Genomic DNA, 22,707 nt, shown 5'->3' on the forward strand with positions numbered 1-22,707 from the left:
ACAAGGTAGTTAACCCACTGTTCCTAGGCTGTCATTGAAAATAAGAATTTGTTCTAAACTGACTTGCCTAGTTAAATAAAGGTAAAATAAATCATTTTAAAAGCCCAGCTCTGGAGTGTACTGCTTAAAGTGGTCCTATGGACAGATATTCCAACCTCAGCTGTGGAGCTTAGCAGCTCCTTCAGGATTATCTTCGGTCTCTTTGTTGCCTCTCTGATTAATGCCCTCCTTGCCTGGTCTGTGAGTTTTGGTGGGCCGCCCTCTCTTGGCAAGTTATATGTGGTGTCATATTCTTTCCATGTTTTAATAATGGACTTAAAGGTGCTCTGTGGGATATGAAAAGTTTCTGATATTTTGTATAACCCAACCCTGATCTGTACTTGTCCACAACTTTGTCGCCGACCTGTTTGGCAAGCTCCTTGCTTAGTGGTATTGCAGACTCTGGGGCCTTTCAGAACAGGTGTATATATACTGACATTATGTGACACTTAGATTGCACACAGGTGGACTTTATTTAATTAATTATGTGACTTCTGAAGGTAATTGGTTGCACCAGATCTTATTTAGGGCTTCATATCAAAGGGGTGAATAAATATGCACACACCGCTTTTCTGTTTTTGATTTCTTTGAAACGGTTTTTTTTTTTCATTTCACTTCACCAATTTGGACTATTTTGTGTTTGTCCATTACATGAAATCCAAATAAAAATCCATTTAAATTACAGTTTGTAATGCAACAAAATAGGAAAAAATCTAAGGGGGTGAATACTTTTGCAAGGCACTGTATCAGACTCAAGTTACAAATGCTAGTGAACACGCAAATACATTTAGTTTAAAAAAATCACATGTAGTGCACTGGGCCTTTACTCGTCCTGTATTAGAGGATCAAGAAAGACCTCTTCAGCACAGGTACCTTTTTTTTTTTGTTGCCGGATTGCAGCACCCCCTCCCCAAACTACTTCCCGCGGCGCATGAACTTCATATAAAAACGTGCCTCTAGCAAGGTAAGTGTGCAGGTTAATTTTTCTCTTATGTCATCGCTTTGTTACCCTTCACCTGCAACACGATAGTTCAGCTGTGCGAGTGCCTTTTTGAGTTATGGATTGACTTGAAAATGGGTTGGTAGATTATTCATTTCATGGCAGTTATTTCATGTTAATTTGAGGCACAACTGTTCAACATGTCCGTGCAAAACAGAGCGTTATCATTCTCCAAGATGTTGGTCTCTGGTTCCCCACTAGATGGAGTGCCCTACATTTTCTTTATCCTGAAGGGACTCGCTTCCGCAATCCGTATGCAAACACTGTAGCCTAATGTCAAGTGGAAGCAATGTAGCAAACAACGATCGTTTTGCACAGCAGGTGCCTGTCCGAAGAAAATATTTAATATTTAATATTGGGATAGTAGCGATTATAGTATTCTGAAGCTTTTCTCCTGTATAGCAATAACAAACTCGATCTTTATTTTATAACAAAAACAAGGTAGGCTACTGGTATGTTTCACTGTGAGGTCTTTGCCTCTGGCTACATTGTTGACCTTCAGGATGGACCTAAAAGAAAAGACAGCTGCCATATTGAAGCAATATGAAGTCGGGAGCAGATTCTCGTACTTGCCGGTCTTGCCCAAAGCCTCGGTGTTGATACCGCTGTTTGTGAGGGACGGAGAGGTCCACATGCTGATGACTCTACGCTCCCAAGAGGTCAGTCATATGGCTCTCCCTTACTCCTTAGTTTTAACTAGTTTACCTTAACTATTATGTAATCGATTCTTAGGTCTACAGTTTTGCCATTGAACATACAAAATTGTGTTATGAACATTGTAACCATTAATACAAAAGTAAAGCATGACAGTGTTCCATCCAAATGTGTGATTGTCTACTGAATTTATAAACATAGCCTTTGATATTTGTGCGTTAGCATGCGTGAGTGTGCTCGTGCACTGCACGGTGTGCAAATATAGTACATTGCGATGTGTGAAATATACTACTCGGTTGTGGTGAGTCGCTCTTTTTGAACGGATCTGGTGAACAAATCGCATCGATAAGAGCCGTTCATTTGGCTCCCTGATTCGCATACTGCTGGTACTGCTTTTTGAGATCAAAACAACGTTTTTCTGCTGCTAAATTACAGAAGTATTCTCCAAGGAATGCGAATCCTTACAGCAGAAACAATCAATAGTGGGGAGATCCAAATAATTTGGCCAGGTAAAAAAAATGTTTTTGAACGTGCATTTCAAGATCTGACACAATGGTAGCCAACCTTTTGGGCTTTACATTAGAGATTAGCAACATTTTCATGGTTCTCGGTTTATTTTTAAGCATTTTTTTAATTAAAATTTGTTTTTCGAGCCAAATTAGCCGGCTCAACGAAATTACTCGAAATGCCCATCACAACTCGGCTTGAAGTGTCCCCATTTTGCCCTAGCGAATAGCTAGCTTTTCATGTGGTGCGGACTGGTAAGAATCACATCAAATGTTATTTGCCACGTTATTTGCCATATTTGTTATTTGCCACGCTTCGTAAACCGGTGTAGACTGGCAGTGAAATGCTTACTTACGGCCTTTCCCAGCCTTGCAGAGAAATTAAAATAGAAAAGTAAAACGGGTAATAAATACACAATGAGTAACGATAACTTGGCAATACACAGGATACCAGTACCGAGTCGATGTGCAGGGGGACAAGGTAATTGAGGTAGATATGTACATATAACTAGGGATAAAGTGACAGATAATAAACAGTAGCAGCAGCATGTGATGAGGCAAAAAAAGTTAGTTAACCGACTAACTACCTGGACAAACTATTTATCTTATGGCTTGGGGGTAGAATCTGTTCAGGGTAGCAGAGAGAACTGTCAATGACTAGGGTGGCTGAAGTTAGATTTTTTATTTAGGTCCTTCCTCTGACACTGCCTGATATAGAGGTCCTGGATGGCAGGGAGCTCAGCCCCAGTTATGTGATGTACTGGACTGCAGGCACTACCCTCTGTAGTGCCTTGCGGTCAGATGCCAAGCAGTTGCCATACCAAGCGGTGATGCAGCCAGTCAAGATGTCTAATGGTGCAGCTGTAGAACTCTTTTAGAAAATATTTTCCGCCCCCTGAGGTGGTAGAGGCATTGTCGTGCCCTCTTCACAACTTTGTTGGCGTGTGTGGACCATGATAGTTCCTTAGTGATGTGGACACCGAGGAGATTGAAGCTTTCGACCCACTCCACTACGGCCCCCTTGACGTGAATGGAGGCGTGCTCGCCTCTCCGTTTCCTCTAGTCCACGATCACCTCCACCCTATAGGTTGTCTCGTCGTCAGTGATCAGTCCTACCATCGTGTTGTCTGCAAACTTAATGATGGTGTTGGAGTCGTGCATGAACAAGAAGTACAGAAGGTGACTAAGCATGCACCCCTGAAGTGCCTCTGTGTTGAGGGTCAGCATGGCGGATGTGTTGCCTACTCTCACCACTTGGGGGCAGCCCATCAGGAAGTCCAGGATCCAGTTGCAGAGGGAGGTGTTCAGTCCCAGGATCCTTAGCTTAGTGATGAGCTTTGAGGGTACTATGGTGTTGAACGCTGAGCTGTAGTCAATGAACAGCATTCTCATATAGGTGTTCCTCTTGTCCAGGTGGGAAAGGGCCGTGTTGAGTGCAATAGAGATTGCGTCATCTGTGGATCTGAGTGGTCTATCTCATCCAAATTGCGGCCTGCCGCTTCAGGAGGACACTCATGTGCTAGCAAGGCAGACGTCCTGGGTTTGCACCAGGTATGGGCCGACTCGGGAGGAAGTGGTAATCGCTAAGCAAGCAGCGTGATGTCCTTTACACAAGAAAACAAAATGGAATGCTGTAGAACTCATTCTTTGTCTCTCACTCTGTGCTGCAGCTGAGGACCAACGCAGGCGAGGTGTGTTTCCCAGGTGGGAAGAGGGACCCGAGGGACAGGGATGACGTGGACACGGCTCTGAGAGAGGCAGAGGAGGAGATAGGCCTTCCTCCTGACCAGGTGGATGTGGTCTGCACACTCTTCCCCATTATGAACAAGGTACACATGGGGAGAGGTTGCTTTTACATGAACAAAGAGAAAATGTTTCAAAGCAGACACTGATGGTTTCACACACCCACTATCATGGTGTAGCAGGATTCAACAGGATTCTGGTCCTGGAGAACTATTAAAAATAAAAATAAAATAAACTGCTGATAGCATAATTAGCTGAATCAGGTGTTTTATTGAATCGGGTTGGATAAAAATCCTGCACTCCATGTAACTCCATGACTGAAATTGGAGAACCCTGCCCGGTATAGTACAGTATATTTTGGAATTAGATATTGCCAATAGATTACAAGTCATATTTATAGTCAGATGTTCACACTTTCTCCTCTCCACTCTCTTCACATATTTTCTCTTCTCCCCTTCATTCCCCTCTCTCTTCTCTCTCCCTCCTCTCGCTCTGTAGAGTGGTCTGTTGGTGACTCCAGTGGTGGGGTTCATTGAGGCCTCATTCTCTCCTCGCCCAAACCCAGCCGAGGTCAGCGCTGTGTTCACTGTCCCTCTGGAGTTCTTCACTAGAGCGATAGACCACTCATCCTACAGCGCGACTGGAATTGCTGGCTTGCTCCACAGTTTCCAGTTTCCGGACCCTGAATCAGGCAGCCACTATCAGATATGGGGCCTGACTGCCATTTTGGCTATACTGGTCTCTGTCCTAGCCCTCGGAAAAAAGCCTGAGTTTGAGACCGGTTTTGATTCTGATGACCCGGTATCTTTCTTCCAACACAATCTGAACAAGAGGATCAGTAAATTATGACATATATCAATGTTTAAATTTTTCCATTTCTTTTTAACCAGATAATTATATAATGCAATGTAATGATGGAGAGATCATATTTTTCCCTAAAATGTTGTAAATGTGGAATCATGTGCAATACCTACATTCTTTACAAAAATGTATTTTATTTTTTACTTTGAATGTAATTTGTGAATATTGTATATTGATGACAATAAAAAAGTATGCTATTACAGTTAAATCAATAAATGCATACAGTTGCGTTCAGAAATGGTACATGTGTGAGAGGAGAGTGGGCAGTGGCCTGTTTAGAGCTATGTGGAAGGACAAGACTGAGTTGATACCTGGACCAGGGCCTGTATTCACAAATTCTCAGAGTAAGAGTGCTGATATATAATCAGGTTAGCCTCTCAGATCATAATGAATAATATTGGACTAGATGACTGATGGGGGGGTGCTGTGTTGAAGCCACCATGCCTCCATCTTGGCACACATTTCTGAAGCTATAGAAATGCATTTGTCTATGATTGTTTTTGCCACATTTATTCTATTAGACACCTTAATGAACACCCAGTAAATTGGATTTGCAGGCCAAAAATGAAAAATATTGAAACATTTTAGGTTACTAATATTACTGTCCCTACTTCAACATAAAAATACTTAATTTTGTCCTCAACATTTTTATTGAAATATTGTAGAACTCTCGATGGCCAATACATAGCATCAGCAATCCAGGGTTCATTGGTTCTAACCTAAAGCAGAGGACTGGCAGGACAGGAGCTTCAACTGAAGCAGACAATGTAGAAATAATCCACCGCTGTATATGCAATATGAGTTCAGTGAATATAGTTTTAAATGCCTTGAAATTATATCTACAATTGATCTAAAATTGCACATGACCTACACGATCACACCATAGCTAGATATCCAATCCTAAACTCTTGACTTCAGCTCCACCTCCTCCAGAGTCAGGATCTTATTTAACTATGCTAGGATCCATTTTGAGGAAATGAACATGATCAAAACATTTGATTGGACTGTTTAAAGTAAGTGGATTGTGATTGTTTATATCACAGACAGAAGGACTATTGTCAATGTAATTCATGGTGTTAGATAGCAGCTAATACAACTCACCAGCTGTAATGATAACGAAACCAAATGTTACTGAAATGGAGATTCAAAAGTGCCTCTATAGCTAGGTTTCCATCCAATTGACTACAGATTTAATATATATTCTAAAATCCTACCAAACTGACTTGTTGCAGGTGTTTCTACCACAATGACTTGTCGTGGGGGCTTGATTGTGTTGTGTTAATTACATTTAGACTACGTTACCCAGCAGACTATACGGGTGGTTAAAGAACGCCTTGCATGGCTAAACATTAAAAGTAGTTAAACCTATGCCCCGGTTTGTTATTATATAACGAACAAACATAACAGTGATGACAGTGCACACAAAATGTCATTTTTCGCTTAAGTTTTCATGTACCGAATAAAAATCTAAAGTTGAATGTGTAAAGAGTCATACAATGTGATTTTCTGGATTTTTGTTTTAGATTCCGTCTCTCACTGTTGAAGTGTACCTATGATTAAAAATTACAGACCTCTACATGCTTTGTAAGTTGGAAAACCTGCAAAATCAGCAGTGTATCAAATACTTGTTCTCCCCACTGAATGTCACTGTTTTCACCATTTCTTATTCTCCACATCCCCGTCCACAAAGGGAGCGGGTAGATTTGGAGAGCAACAAATACCCTGCATGTGTTTTTCCATGGTTGCGATTGTCTTGTTTCATAACCGTAGTGTGTGTATGAGGGTTTCCTCGACATTTGATGACTCTTCAGGTTCTGTAGCTGAACCCTCTGTTGGTTCTTCTGGCCGTTGGTCTGGGTCCTCTGCCCCTGTCCTTTGGCTCAAACCTTTTTCATCCTTCAGATGTTCTCGAGGCCCTCTTCTCCCTTCCTCCAGTTGCTCATCCATGGCTCCCACTCTGGGAGATATGATGCCAGCCGAACCTCTCCTCTACCCGCAGGGCTGTTGGTATTATCATGGTTACCTGGAACAGACCAATCTATCATGGTTGGTTCCATTTTCGCTTTTGGACCCTGAGTTTCACCCATTCTCCAGCGTTTATTGGGTAGCTCGTCAGGGTCTTCACCTGGGATTGGTTCTGTTGCTTTCCTAGTGTGAGAGTGAAGAAGACTTACAACAGAAGTTCGGGTTTTCATGTACTCAAGATGGTCACACATTATCTATCGGTCAGTCATATGTCTCCCCCCTGGGGTGTTCATTGGTTGTCTTGTTAACATTTCATAAGGTGTACACCCAATACCTTTGTTAAGCTGCTGCACATTTTCATGAGACGAGGTAATCCTTCTACCCATGTCATTCCCTGTGGAATTGCATAGTTTGACAAGGGAGCATTTAATGTTCTTCTTAGCCCTCAGTAACTCTCGTTACTCCGTGGTTGATAGATGGACACAAACTTCTGGTCAGTCAACACCCATCATTTTGGCCATTTGGTTAACCACATCTCCTATGAGATGGGTCCTATTGTCTGCAGACAAACCTCAGGTATTCCAAACCTGAGTATAATTTTGCTACTGTTCACGCAATGCAGTTGGATGGTTCCACCCACCTGGTAAACCTGGTTTCTTTCTTTTCACTCTATCATGTCTAAAATCCATAGCTATGTTGACAAAAGATCCTTTTGGAGTGGGGGACTTCCCTGGTTGCAGTGGAGTTCCCTTGTCTATATTATATTACAAAAGTGTCGCACAACGATAAATGAACTGCTTTACGTACTGATTCAAATTTCAAACATTCTCCTCCAGCTGTGTGTCTATGAAGAGTGATAGGTCCATGGGACAGCCAATCAACTTCAGAGAGGATGTCCTCTCTACAGAACAAAGGTAAAGCAACTAGTGGTGTCTGTTTTTTCCCTGTAGTTCTCAACATGATTAGAAAATAGCAACGTGCATTTTGACAGGGTCCAGCAGGAGAAACCATACTCACCTATGCCCAGCTGTGTGTCTATGAAGAATGATGGGTCCATGGGACAGCCAATCAACTTCAGAGAAGGAGACAGGTTAGCTAGCTATACTAAAATAACTTATTTCTGGCTCTCTTTTTCTCATTAACATGCACTTTTTAGTTTTTTTTAAGCTCATTACACTCTTCAATATATTAGTATTTTTGCATTGTAATGTAAACATTTTAGACCAGGGATCCTCCACTCCTTTCAGCCACAGGACCTTTTTTTCTTTTTTTCTTGAGCGAATGGTCAGGAGGCCAAAAGATGATTACAAATCATTTGTACACTGCAAATTGACAGCAAGAAGCGCAAACCGATATAAAATGTGTATACCTTGCTAACATTTGTATACGATCACATATATCCCTATTATACATGAGAATTCAAATCACTTGGAGCTGATTTGCTGGTGTTTTTACAATCTTCTATGTCCAACAATAAAAATCCTATAAAAAAAAAAAATCTATTCAACTTATTTTTTTATCAGATAAGTTGGGGGGCAAATAAAATCAATTGGGGAACCCCACCTATTCATCTATTCACCGCCTATCTCACATTATGTCCACAGAGACCAGCAGGAAATATCAAAGTCAGAGACCCTGAATGATCAGTCTACCCAGAGTCAGCTAACAGACCTCTCCTCCATATTCAAGGTATACTGAAATTGATATTACCATTGAACATCTAGACATATTGCAGATTGCACCTTATTCAAGGTTCTAACTTTATTCCTTTAATTCCAGTTGCTTGAGCAACATATTATCATTTTTGTGAAAAGTGAGCTGAAGAGGTGGAAGAGGCTTCTGACTCCAGATTACCCAGAAAGCTTTGACAGTCAGGAGGAAGATCAGGAAGTGGTGGATGCTGAACATCAGGAGAGCAGTGCCAGATCGGAGACTCTTAATATCACACTGCACATCCTGAGGAACATGAACCAGAAGGAACTTGCTGATACACTTGAGAAATGTAAGAGCTCTGCCAAACACTCAATTGTTGATCACAGTCCTATATGTTTTTCATATCAATCATTATTTACAAATAGTATGTGATTTAATGATATCTTAAACATCCTTGCATTTCCATTCAGACGAGCGTCATGATAGGTGCCAACATAAGCTCAAATCCAACCTGAGAAAAAAGTGTGAGCGTGTCTTTGAAGGAATTGCTAAGCAGGGGAAACCTACAATCTTAAATAAGATCTACACAGAGCTCTACATCACAGAGGGCGGAAGTGGAGAAGTCAACAAAGAACATGAGGTGAGACGGATTGAGACAGCATCCAGGAGACCAGTACAGCAAGAGATGCCAATCAAATGCAACGACATCTTCAAACCCTTACCTGGACAAGACAAACCTATCAGAACTGTGCTGACAAAGGGAGTCGCTGGCATTGGAAAAACGATCTCTGTGCAAAAGTTAATTCTGGACTGGGCTGAAGGAAAAGCAAATCAGGACACACACTTCATATTTCCTCTTACTTTCCGGGAGCTGAATTTGATGAAGGTAGAAAAACACAGTTTGATGGACCTCCTCAATCATTTTTTCATGGAGACAAAAGAATCAGGAATGTCTATCTCTGACAAGTACAATGCTTTGTTTGTCTTGGATGGTTTGGATGAGTGTCGACTCCCTCTAGACTTCCAGAACAATGAGAGCTGTTTTGATGTCACAGAGTCAACCTCAGTGGACGTGCTTCTAACAAACCTCATCAAGGGGAATCTGCTTCCGTCTGCTCTCCTCTGGATAACCTCCCGACCGGCGGCAGCCAATCAGATCCCTCCTGAGTATGTGGACCAGGTGACAGAGGTACGAGGGTTCAATGACCCACAGAAGGAGGAGTACTTCAGGAAAAGAATCAGCGATGTGACCCTGGCCAACAAAATCATCACACACTTGAAGTCATCAAGGAGCCTCCACATCATGTGCCACATACCAGTGTTCTGTTGGATTTCAGCCACTGTTCTACAAAGATTGTTGGCTGGAGCAGAGAGTGGAGAGATCCCCAAAACTCTGTCAAAAATGTACATGCACTTCATAATGTTCCAGATAAAACAGAAGAATCTGAAATATCATGGCGACAATGTCAGTGATCCCCACTGGGATAAAGAGATAATTCTGTCACTGGGAAAACTGGCATATGAGCAGCTGGAAACAGGCAACCTGATCTTCTATGGAGAGGACCTGACAGAGTGTGGCATTGATGTCAGAGAGGCATCTGTGTACTCTGGAGTGTGCACTGAGGTCTTCAGGGAGGAGTTTGGGCTGCATCAAGGGAAGATGTTATTGCTTTGTGCATCTGAGCATCCAGGAATGTCTTTTTATAGGTTTCTCTCTTTCAACGATGACTTCAACACAACAAAACACAATCAGCAGTCCATCCCCAAGAATCTGAAGAGGCGAGTCAAAATGATGCCTGCAATTCACTTCTATCAGGATGCAGTGGATAAGGCACTACAGAGTGAGAATGGCCACCTGGATCTTTTCCTCCGCTTCCTTCTTGGCCTCTCGCTGCCATCAAATCAGACTATCTTTCAAGACCTACTGAAATGGACAGGAGGTCGCTCAAAGATTGACACGGAAACAGTTGAGGTCAACAAGAAAACAATTGATTACATCAAGGAGAAGATCCGAGAGAATGCCTCTTCAGAGAAGTGCATCAATCTGTTTCACTGTCTAAATTAGATGAATGACCCTCCTAGTGCAGGAGATTCAGAGCTACCTGAGCTCAGGAAATGTCTCAGGAGCCAAACTCTCACCTGCACATTGGTCAGCTCTGGCCTTTGTGTTGCTGACTTCAGCAGAGGAGCTGGGTGTATTTGACTTGAAGCAATTTAGTGGATCAAATGAGGCTCTTCTGAGGCTGCTGCCAGTGGTTAAGGCATCCAAAACAGCTCTGTAAGTACTGTCTCTGTGTAATGCAAGCAGACATAAGCCAATCATGCTCCTTCATTCAAATGAATCCTCTCTACCAACATTTCCCAGTTTCATGAGATAGCTAAACTAGTGGGGATGAATGACTTTTGTATACTTTTTTACTCCAATTTTCTTCCAGGTTAAATAAGTGTAGCCTCTCAGTTATGTCCTGTGGAGCCCTTGCCTCAGCTCTCTGCTCAAGCTCCTCTAGTCTGATAAAGCTGGACCTGAGTGACAATGACCTCCAGGATTCCGGAGTGGAGCTGCTCTCTACAGGCCTGGATAATCCACTATGTAAACTGGTGACATTGAGGTAGGCTACTTTCCCTGAGAGATGTCTGGGCCTGTATTCACAAAACCTTTTATCATTAAGAATGATTGTTTTGGTTTTTGTGTGTGAAATCTAATTTGTTATTCAAAAGGAATCTATTTTGTCCTAAGTGTAATAATTTACCTGATAATAAGTTCTGAAAAACATGAGACTTAATAAACCTGCAATAAGAGTATTCAAAAGTAATCTATACAAATTAGGAGTCATCTTTACTGCCCTCAGTTGCCATGGAAGACTAAAACAAAGAATGTAATGTGTGTAGCATTGTATTGAGTATTAAGAATTTAAAATACTTTCTTTGCCTGTCAGCCTGTGGCGTCACAGAGGAAGGCTGTGCTTTTTACATTACATTTTACATTTAAGTCATTTAGCAGACGCTCTTATCCAGAGCGACTTACAAATCTCTGGCCTCAGCTCTGAGATCAAACCCCTCTCAGCTGAGAGAGCTGGATCTGAGCTACAATAACCCAGGAGACTCAGGAGTGAAGCTCCTATATGCTGTACTGGAGGATCCACACTGTAAACTGGAGATACTGAGGTCAGTGTAAATCAATAAAAACATTGTTTTAATGCTGATCATATAGTCATTGATACTTTCAATAGATTACACGACACACTCTATGATACATAGGGTTACTGTCATGGTCTAACCTATTAAAATAATTTAGAATATTGAATAATTTGCAGTGGTAATTTCACAGATTTATACTTCTTGGTTTACAGTGAGAGTGTGATTGATCTGTTGTCTCTGTGTAGGCTGTCAAACTGTGATTTCACAAACAAAGATTGTGCTTCTCCGACTTTAACTCTGAAGTCAAACCCCTCTCACCTGAGAGAGCTGGACCTGAGCTACAATAACATTACATTTACATTTAAGTCATTTAGCAGACACTCTTATCCAGAGCGACTTACAAATTGGTGCATTCACCTTGTGACATCCAGTGGAACAGCCACTTTACAATAGTGCATCTAAATCTATTAATAACCCAGGAGACTCAGGATTTAAGCTACTTTCTACTGTACTGGAGGATTCTCACTGTAAACTGAAGACACTGAGGTGAATACAGTCATAACAAACTAATGTTAATTGATATAAAACATTTAAACATTTTCATTGATATTTTTATCTTATTTGAATTAATATTATCTAAACCTGTTGTACTAGATACAGTATCATACTAAACAGATGTCATATAGAAATGTGCATAGATCATGTTCAATAAGCTGCTGTTTAGACAAGTACATGCCCCCCACCAACTACATGTCTGCCTCTTCATTTGTTCTGCGATGTGTTGAAATGGTCTAATAGACAAGTGGCTGTTTCTCTTACCGCAGACTGTCAAACTGTAGAATCACAGAGAAAAGCTGTACTTCTCTGGCATCAGCTCTGAGATCTAACCCCTCACATTTGAGAGAGCTGGATTTGAGTGGGAATAAACCAGGAGACTCAGGAGTGAAGCTGCTCTCTACTGTACTGGAGAATCCACACTGTAAACTGCAGACATTGAGGTGAGTGTGGAATTTAGAGGACATTTTCCACTAACAGTTCTTTATCATTATATCCACTGTTTATTTGGTCTGAAAAAGTTACATTTGCATTTGTGTAGTTGTTAATTGAATAGCTTTGAATATGAAATGAAATTAGAAACGTATTTTATGTTGAAAAGTTTCGGACTGAAATATTATTTTCTCTCAAGGCTATCGTGCTGTAGAATCTCAGAGGATAGCTGTGCTTCTCTAGCTTCAGCTCTAAGGTCAAACCCTTCTCACTTGAGAGGGCTGGACCTGACTGACAATGAACCAGGAGATTCAGGAGTGATGCTGCTCTCGGCTGTACTGGAGGATCCACGCTGTAAACTGGAGACACTAAGGTGAGAATGGAGGTTTGGGGTCTGTACTTCCAACTACTTTACTCCAAGCTAAACCAAGTTCACTTTAAACAATAATTTGACAGATTTCACCTGGGGATAACTGAATATGCTTAACTGAATATTTTCTTAACCAATATTTTATAATAATCATGACATTGGTGACACCTTTCACCATTTGAATATAAGTTCATATGTACTGTATGTATTGACGTAAACACAATGTTATGTTTTATAATGATAATGTTTGAACAGTCCATTTTAAAATGACTCCCTTTGTAATGGAGCACATGTCAATGACACTGAAACAAATGACTGGTTGGCGAAATACTCTTTTATTGTATCTCTTCAAGGTATAGCCAAGAATCCCGAAACAAAAGAGAATATGTTGGATTGTGTAGCGTGTTCCGTTTGCCAACAATACTTTGACTTAAGGCGCAAAAGTCGAGTGTTAGTTGTGCAAGCCAGTTCCTAAAAACACTTGTTAACCATGTTTTTACCATGTATAAAGCTGCCCATTTTAAACGTACATGCTCTAGCAATGTGAAATATATTATCAGAATAATGATTGAAGTGTTGGTAGAGTATAATCATATTTTAACCTACCTTGTGTGTTTGTCTGAAGTGAATATGTATTGTGTGACTTAAATTATGCATTTATGGTAGGAATGTGTTTTGGGGCTATCATGATGGAACATTCCTAGTTGAAGGGAGTTCCTGGAAAGAGTACTTAGGTGCTCAGTTGTCTTTTGCCTGGGGGAGAGCAGGCTGGACAGGTAACAGGTTGGCTAGAGTAGAGTTAGACCTGGGAGAGAGCAGGCTGGACAGGTAACAGGTTGGCTAGAGTAGAGTTAGACCTGGGGGAGAGCAGGCTGGACAGGTAACAGGTTGGCTAGAGTTAGACCTGGAGGAGAGTAGGCTGGACAGGTAACAGGTTGGCTAGAGTAGAGTTAGACCTGGGGAGAGCAGGCTGGACAGGTAACAGGTTGGCTAGAGTAGAGTTAGACCTGGGAGAGAGCAGCCTGGACAGGTAACAGGTTGGCTAGAGTAGAGTTAGACCTGGGGGAGAGCAGGCTGGACAGGTAACAGGTTGGCTAGAGTAGAGTTAGACCTGGGGGAGAGCAGGCTGGACAGGTAACAGGTTGGCTAGAGTAGAGTTAGACCTGGGAGAGAGCAGCCTGGACAGGTAACAGGTTGGCTAGAGTAGAGTTATACCTGGGGGAGAGCAGCCTGGACAGGTAACAGGTTGGCTAGAGTAGAGTTAGACCTGGGAGAGAGCAGCCTGGACAGGTAACAGGTTGGCTAGAGTAGAGTTAGACCTCGGGGAGAGCAGGCTGGACAGGTAACAGGTTGGCTAGAGTAGAGTTAGACCTGGGAGAGAGCAGCCTGGACAGGTAACAGGTTGGCTAGAGTAGAGTTATACCTGGGGGAGAGCAGCCTGGACAGGTAACAGGTTGGCTAGAGTAGAGTTAGACCTGGGGGAGAGCAGGCTGGACAGGTAACAGGTTGGCTAGAGTAGAGTTAGACCTGGGGGAAAGCAGCCTGGACAGGTAACAGGTTGGCTAGAGTAGAGTTAGACCTGGAGGAGAGCTGGCTGGACAGGTAACAGGTTGGCTAGAGTAGAGTTAGACCTGGGGAGAGCAGGCTAGACAGGTAACAGGTTGGCTAGAGTAGAGTTAGACCTGGGGGAGAGCAGGCTGGACAGGTAACAGGTTGGCTAGAGTAGAGTTAGACCTGGAGGAGAGCAGGCTGGGCAGGTAACAGGTTGGCTAGAGTAGAGTTAGACCTGGGGAGAGCCGGCTGGGCAGGTAACAGGTTGGCTAGAGTAGAGTTAGACCTGGGGAGAGCAGGCTGGGCAGGTAACAGGTTGGCTAGAGTTAGACCTGGGGGAGAGCAGGCTGGATAGGTAACAGGTTGGCTAGAGTAGAGTTAGACCTGGGGGAGAGCAGGCTGGACAGGTAACAGGTTGGCTAGAGTAGAGTTAGACCTGGGGGAGAGCAGGCTGGACAGGTAACAGGTTGGCTAGAGTAGAGTTAGACCTGGGGGAGAGCAGGCTGGGCAGGTAACAGGTTGGCTAGAGTAGTTACAGTTTTGTTGTAGGTATTAGAGTTGTTGCCAGAATAGTTTCTACTGAGAATACAGTAGTCTACTGTTTTCATATTTTTGTTTTTTAAAACTTTTCTCTTATTCTGCAGTCTATCATGGTGTGTTGTCAAAGAAGGTGGCTTTGCTTTTCTGGCTTTAGCTCTGATGTCAAACCCCTCACATCTGAGAGCTGGACTTGAGCAAAAACACCTTAGGAGACTCTGCAGTGATGATGCTCTCTGCTGTACTGAAGGATCCACATTGTAAATTGGAGAGGCTTAGGTAAATACTGTCACAACTCACTAACTAAAACAATAATAATTGTTCCGGTGTCATGTTATATTAGGCTTTAGATGTTTTTAGTTGAGATATTTGGACATTTATTCCTACGTTATTTTATGTGTAGTGAAGAAATCCCTCTTCCTTTGCAGACTGTCACACTGTAGTGTCACACAGGAAGGCTGTACTTTTCTGGCTTCAGCTCTGAGGTCACACCCCTCACACCTGAGAGAGCTGGATCTAGACTGGAATTCAGAAGTAAAATTAGGAGTGAAGGAGCTCATTGTGGTGCTGGATGATCCATTCTGTCGGTTGGAAACACTGAGGTGTGGATATGATAGACAATATTTTCAGAACCACCTTGATTTAGTTGCAGTTGTTGTATTGTTAATGGTGAATAATATACACCATTTTAGCAGGTGCTTTATCCAAAGGGACTTACTGTACAGTGAGTGCATCAGGCTTGAGGTCAATTCCAGTATGTCAGTTTTATAGTGAGGTAAAGAAAAGCTTCTCTGTCTGCAGGCTGGTAGCTTGTAGTGTCACAGAGGAAGGCTTGTGTTCTCTGGCTTCAGCTCTGAGGTCAAACCCCTCACACCTGAGAGAGCTGGACCTGCGCTACAATTATGAAATGGCTTCATCAGGAGTGAGGCAGCTCTCTGCTGTACTGGAAGATCCACTCTGTAAATTGCAGATACTGAGGTAAAATGTGACATATTGACCATATTGTTCCTTAGATGGTACTGTAAACATCTGTTACTAGTACTATCATATTAGAGAATTTATTTGAGAAGCACATGCAGCTATGTAGGATATACTGTACAACACAACTATTACACTTATTCTCTGCTTTTACTGGTACATGTTGTCATTTTTTACATTATCATTCTGCTGAAGGACCAAAATGTAAAAGTATACAGTAGGGAGAACAAGTATTTGATACACTGCCGATTCTGCAGGTTTTCCTACTTACAAAGCATGTAGAGGTCTGTAATGTTTTATCATAGGTAGACTTCAACTGTGAGAGACGGAATCTAAAACAAAAATTCAGAAAATCACATTGTATGATTTTAAAGTAATTAATTAGCATTTTATTGCATGACATAAGTATTTGATACATCAGAAAAGCAGAACTTAATATTTGGTACAGAAACCTTTGTTTGCGATTACAGAGATCATACGTTTCCTGTAGTTCTTGACCAGGTTTGCACACACTGCAGCAGGGATTTTGGCCCACTCCTCCATACAGACCTTCTCCAGATCCTTCAGGTTTCGGGGCTGTCGCTGGGCAATACAGACTTTCAGCTCCCTCCAAAGATTTTCTATTGGGTTCAGGTCTGGAGACTGGCTAGGCCACTCCAGGACCTTAAGATGCTTCTTACGGAGCCACTACTTAGTTGCCTTGGCTGTGTGTTTCGGGTCATTGTCATGCTGGAAGACCCAGCCACGACCCATCTTCAATGCTCTTACTAAGGGAAGGTTGTTGGCCAAGATCTCGCGATACATGGCCCCATCCATCCTCCCCTCAATACGGTGCAGTCGTCCTGTCCCCTTTGCAGAAAAGCATCCCCAAAGAACGATGTTTCCACCTCCATGCTTCATGGTTGGGATGGTGTTCTTGGGGTTGGACTCATCCTTCTTCTTCCTCCAAACACGGCGAGTGGAGTTTAGACCAAAAAGCTCTATTTTTGTCTCATCAGACCACATGATCTTCTCCCATTCCTGCTCTGGGTCATCCAGATGGTCATTGGCAAACTTCAGACGGGCCTGGACATGCGCTGGCTTGAGTAGGGGGACCTTGCGTGTGCGCTGCAGGATTTTAATCCATGACGGCGTGGTGTGTTACTAATGGTTATCTTTGAGACTGTGGTCCCTGCTCTCTTCAGGTCATTGACCAGGTCCTGCCGTGTAGTTCTGGGCTGATCCCTCACCTTCCTCATGATCATTGATGCCCCACGAGGTGAAATCTTGCATGGAGCCCCAGACCGAGGGTGATTGACCGTCATCTTGAACTTCTTCCATTTTCTAATAATTGCGCCAACAGTTGTTGCCTTCTCACCAAGCTGTTTGCCTATTGTCCTGTAGCCCATCCCAGCCTTGTGCAGGTCTACAATTTTTTTTCCCTGATGTCCTTACACAGCTCTCTGGTCTTGGCCATTGTGGAGAGGTTGGAGTCAGGTGTCTTTTATACAAGTAATGAGTTCAAACAGGTGCAGTTAATACAGGTAATGAGTGGAGAACAGGAGGGCTTCTTAAAGAAAAACTAACAGGTCTGTGAGAGACGGAATTCTTACTGGTTGGTAGGTGATCAAATACTTATGTCATGCAATAAATGCTAATTAATTACTTAAAAATCATACAATGTGATTTTCTGGAATTTTGCTTTAAATTCCGTCTCTCACAGTTGAAGTGTACCTACATGCTTTGTAAGTAAGAACCTGTAAAATCAGCAGTGTATCAAATACTTGTTCTCCCCACTGTATGTAGCAGTAAGAGTGGAGTGAGTACATGCGTAATAGTTGTGGCATTGTATGTATTATGTTACTGTATATTACTGTAGTAGTGAATGAAGAGCTTCTCTCTTTGTCTGCAGACTCCGTCTCCATCACTCTGATTATCAAGGGGAAGGCTTTTCTAATCTGGCCTCAGCGCTGAGGTCAAACCCCTCACATCTGAGAGAGCTGAATGTGGCTTGTTACTCACAAGACTCTAGACTGAAGCTGTTCTCTGCTGCACTGAAGGATCCACGCTGTAAACTGGAGAAACTGATGTGAGGTGATAAGTTATCTTAATGATTGGTAGTAGCACACTATTTTGACAATTTGAAACGCAACCAAGGCCCGTCTCATATCTTAGAAATTAAAGTCAACACAATGTTCTATTTTCCAGATATTGTCAGAATAACTGCACTCTTAGAAAAAAGGGTTATTTGGCTGTCCTCATCGGAGAACCCTATTTTGTTCCTGGAAGAAACGGGGTTCTACACGGAACCCAAAACATTTCTACTTTGAACCAAAAGGGTTCTACCTGGAACCAAGGGTTATTTAAAGGGTTCTCCTTTGGGGACAGCTGAAGAACCCTTTTATGATAGCACCTTTTCTTCTAAGAGTAGTATTCTATCCCATAAATGAATAATGCAGATCAATGTAAACAGAATAAATTAAGATATAATCTTTCTCTATCTGCAGCTGTAGTGTCCCAGAGCAAGACTTCACTTCTCTGGGTTCAGCTCTTAGATCAAACCCTTCACACCTGAGAGAACTGGACCTGCAATTCTCAGAAGACTCAAATGTGAAGCCTCTCTTCTCTGTACTAAATAATCCACTCTTTAAACTGGAGAAACTAAGGTGAGTGTATGGCAATAACTCAAGATACAAAATTGAAATTATAGATAATGTGACTCACTGAATTAAACATACTAATTACTCTCATCATCCTAAATGGACTCAACAAGAAACCTATATGGTTTAGTTAATTCAAGTTTTTATTGTTATGTTGTACAGCTACTGAGGATTAATCTACAGAGTGAACAATACACATAACTGAACCATATGGGTTTTATGTTGAGTCCCTGGTCGTGTTAATCAAATCAAATCAAATCAAATTTATTTATATAGCCCTTCGTACATCAGCTGATATCTCAAAGTGCTGTACAGAAACCCAGCCTAAAACCCCAAACAGCAAACAATGCAGGTGTAAAAGCACGGTGGCTAGGAAAAACTCCCTAGAAAGGCCAAAACCTAGGAAGAAACCTAGAGAGGAACCGGGCTATGTGGGGTGGCCAGTCCTCTTCTGGCTGTGCCGGGTAGAGATTATAACAGAACATGACCAAGATGTTCAAATGTTCATAAATGACCAGCATGGTCAAATAATAATAAGGCAGAACAGTTGAAACTGGAGCAGCAGCACAGTCAGGTGGACTGGGGACAGCAAGGAGCCATCATGTCAGGTAGTCCTGGGGCACGGTCCTAGGGCTCAGGTCCTCCGAGAGAGAGAAAGAAAGAGAGAATTAGAGAGAGCATATGTGGGGTGGCCAGTCCTCTTCTGGCTGTGCCGGGTGGAGATTATAACAGAACGTGGCCAAGATGTTCAAATGTTCATAAATGACCAGCATGGTTGAATAATAGTAAGGCAGAACAGTTGAAACTGGAGCAGGGGCATGGCCAGGTGGACTGGGGACAGCAAGGAGTCCTCATGTCAGGTAGTCCTGGGACATGGTCCTAGGGCCCAGGCCAGTTGAAACTGGAGCAGCAGCATGGCCAGGTGGACTGGGGACAGCAAGGAGTCATCATGTCAGGTAGTCCTGGGGCATGGTCCTAGGGCTCAGGTCCTCCGAGAGAGAGAAAGAAAGAGAGAAGGAGAGAATTAGAGAACTCACACGGACACCTGAATAGGACAGGAGAAGTACTCCAGATAAACAAACTGACCCTAGCCCCCCGACACTTGGTGTTACCAAGTAACCATTAGATGATAACTATTAAGATATTAGCATCTGAAGAGTATATTTCCAAAATGTTATATCCACCAATTTTTTCAAGAATTCTGTGTTTTTTTCTCCAGCAATATGGGTGCGAAGGATCACTAAGAGGTTAAAGTGTGTAAAATAAATTTGAGGTGTATATTAATTTTTTTTTTTGGGGGGGGGTAATCCCTATATATGTGGTTGTCTCTCAAACGCTATATATTGTTTAGCTGGAATGGTATCTTCATACCCTGTATATGTGACTGTGATATGTGGTTGTCTCACCTAGCTACCGTATCTTAAGATGAATACACTAATTTTAAGTCGCTCTGGATAAGAGCATCTGCTAAATGTCCAATGTAAATATTTTACATACACAACTCGTGTTACTGTATTCATTCATGTTTTAAAATGTTGATGTCACAAATGTGTAGAGTTTTCTAAAAAATCTAGTTATGTTCAATTTGACTGTAAAACCTAGCAGTGCTACTTATTTCTCTGAGAGTGAGGTGCATATATTGTGTTTTGCAACTAAACATGGTTTTGTCTCTCTGAAATGTAACCAAGTGATTTCAAACAAATAATTGTAATTGAACAAGCACATGCCGTGAATAGATGATATGAAGAGATGTGTGTTATTTCACTAAGTTCTTTAAACAATAAAAGCTATTTACCATTTCTGAAAATGGATATACATTCAGTAGGTAGACCACACCATTCATGAAAATGGATATACATTCAGTAGGTGGACCACACCATTCACGAAAATGGATATACATTCAGTAGGTGGACCACACCATTCACGAAAATGGATATACATTCAGTAGGTAGACCACACCATTCACAAAAATGGATATACATTCAGTAGGTGGACCACACCATTCACGAAAATGGTTCACTCCTACAGACGGTGAGTCAGGTGGCCATGGTTTATATAAAACAGGTATTGAGGCATTCAGTTAGTGTTCAGTTGAACGTTCGAATAGGCAAAACCATTAACCTAAGCAACTTTGAGCATGGTATGATCGTCAGTGCCAGGAACACCCGTTCCAGTATTTCAGAAATGGCCGGCCTACTCGTTGATGAGAGGTCAAAGCAACTCGTTGATGAGAGGTCAAAGGAGAATGGCAAGAATTGTGCAAGCTAACAGGCGAACCACAAACAGGCAAATAACGGTGCAGTACAACAGTGGTGTGCAGAATGGCATCTCTGAACGCACAACTCATTGGTCTTTGTTACGGATGGGCTTTTACAGCAGACGACCACACCGGGTTCCACTCCTATCAGCTAAAACATGGGAAAACATTGCCTTGTCTGACAAATCACGGTTCCTGTTGCATCATGCTGATGGCAGAGTTAGGATTTGGCATAAGCAGCATGAATCAATGGCCCCATCCTGTCTGATGTCAATGGTTCAGGCTGGTGGCAGGGGTGTAATGGTGTGGGGAATGTTTGCCTGGCACACATTAGGTCCCCTGATACCAATTGAGCAACTTTTCCATGCCCAGAAGAATGTAGGCTGTTCTCTAGGCGAAGGGGGGTCCGACCCGGTACTAGATCGACCAGACCTTATAAACTGGCCACTAAGTATATAGCATTTTGGAAAGAAACTCATCTGTATTGAAAAGCTGATTAGTAATATGTGATCGGTGTCAGTTAACAGGTTTTCTCCTGTATCTACAGGCTATCAGGATGTGACGTTGAAGAGAAAGGCTGTGCATTGTTCTCAGCTCTGAGGTCAATCCCCGTTTCCCACCTGAGAGAGCTGGACCTCAGCAACAATAAACCAGGAGACTCTGGAGTGATGCAGCTCTCTGCTCTACTGAATGATCGACGCTGTAAACTGGCAACACTGAAGTGAGCAGGGAAACTAATTGTAAACATTTCCGTCTAAAATAGTTTTTTTCCCAATAGATAACATACTTTACATAAAGATATTTTGCACAAAATATTTTTTCTGTAAAAGCCTATTTTGATATTTTACTATCAGTGTAAAATACATTGTTGATCACTGCCTGCTCATGCCACACCCACCGTAATCAATGACTCAGGCTGATGGATATCATACCATCTCTTTATATCTGCAGACTGTCACACTGTGGTCTTACAGAGGAAGGATCTACATCTTTGGCTTCAGCTCTGAGGTCAAACCCCTCCTACCTGAGAGAGCTGGACCTCAGCCAGAATACACCAATAGACTCAGGAGTGAAGCTGCTCTCTGCTGTACTAGAGGATCCACGCTGCAAACTGGAGAAATTAAGGTGACTGTTAAGATGACTAGATATAAACCTTTGATCCAGTTTCTCTACAGAAAACATTATTGTTGGTGATTTTTATAGACTGACTTGTGCACTGAATTAAGCATTACAACTGAATACTGTTCTTCACAGTGCATTACATGTGAATATAATAATTACAAAGTTGATAGTCATTATTAATGTATGTAACCAAGATCATATGAATTGAAATAACCCTAAAGTTCTGATATACTACATCATTGTAATCATACCGTGTTGATATATCATTAATTCTCTCCACACAGCTTGTTTAACTGTCGAATTAAGGAGGAAGGTTGTGTTGCTTTGGCTTCAGCTCTGAGGTCAAACCCCTCACACCTGAGAGAGCTGGACCTCAGCTGCAATAACCTAGGAGTCTCAGGAGTGAAGCTGCTCTCTGCTGTACTGAAGCATCCACTCTGTCAGCTGGAGATACTGAAGTGAATATTTTCAACTAAACATCAATAATGCTCATCTGTTTAATGAAGTGCTATTGCCACCTGTTGAACTTTCACACAAATACAACTGTATAACTACATCAAGCTTTTCTCTATACATCAGCTTGTTATCAATATGAACATAGTCTGAGCATGTTGTGAGTCATGCAGTATATTTTGTACAGCAGATGAATCACTAATCTACATTCATTACCTCACTAAAGATAATACATACATTATCTGAGTCACTGA

General features: G+C 42.1%; 1 protein-coding gene and 1 pseudogene across 2 annotated transcripts; both read left to right on the forward strand.

Annotated features, from left to right (window-relative positions):
- Positions 1-1,175: 1,175 nt before the first annotated feature.
- nudt7 (nudix (nucleoside diphosphate linked moiety X)-type motif 7) lies at positions 1,176-5,023 on the forward strand. Of its 2 annotated transcripts, XM_046349673.1 has the most exons (4): positions 1,176-1,698; positions 3,613-3,750; positions 3,870-4,028; positions 4,441-5,023. In XM_046349673.1, exons 1-4 carry the CDS (start codon positions 1,543-1,545, stop codon positions 4,789-4,791), a joined length of 804 nt encoding a protein of 267 aa, XP_046205629.1. In that variant the 5' UTR covers positions 1,176-1,542; the 3' UTR covers positions 4,792-5,023. The 2 variants fall into 2 exon arrangements, with proteins under 2 accessions (XP_046205629.1, XP_046205638.1); XM_046349682.1 differs by lacking the exon at positions 3,613-3,750 and having other exon boundaries at positions 1,252-1,698.
- A 2,764-nt stretch (positions 5,024-7,787) lies between these two features.
- Positions 7,788-21,603, forward strand: LOC124041745 (annotated as a pseudogene).
- Positions 21,604-22,707: the final 1,104 nt, after the last annotated feature.

This window comes from Oncorhynchus gorbuscha, linkage group LG01 (assembly GCF_021184085.1).
Source record: "Oncorhynchus gorbuscha isolate QuinsamMale2020 ecotype Even-year linkage group LG01, OgorEven_v1.0, whole genome shotgun sequence".
Classification (NCBI taxonomy): domain Eukaryota; kingdom Metazoa; phylum Chordata; class Actinopteri; order Salmoniformes; family Salmonidae; genus Oncorhynchus; species Oncorhynchus gorbuscha.

Bases quoted from the DNA above. Each gene is read 5' to 3' on its own strand.
- nudt7 (XM_046349673.1), top strand. From the start codon at position 1,543: ATGGACCTAAAAGAAAAGACAGCTGCCATATTGAAGCAATATGAAGTC. The intron at 1,699-3,612 runs GTCAGTCATATG...CCTCTTGTCCAG, and splicing joins TGACTCTACGCTCCCAAGAG to GTGGGAAAGGGCCGTGTTGA. The intron at 3,751-3,869 runs GTATGGGCCGAC...TCTGTGCTGCAG, and splicing joins ACGTCCTGGGTTTGCACCAG to CTGAGGACCAACGCAGGCGA.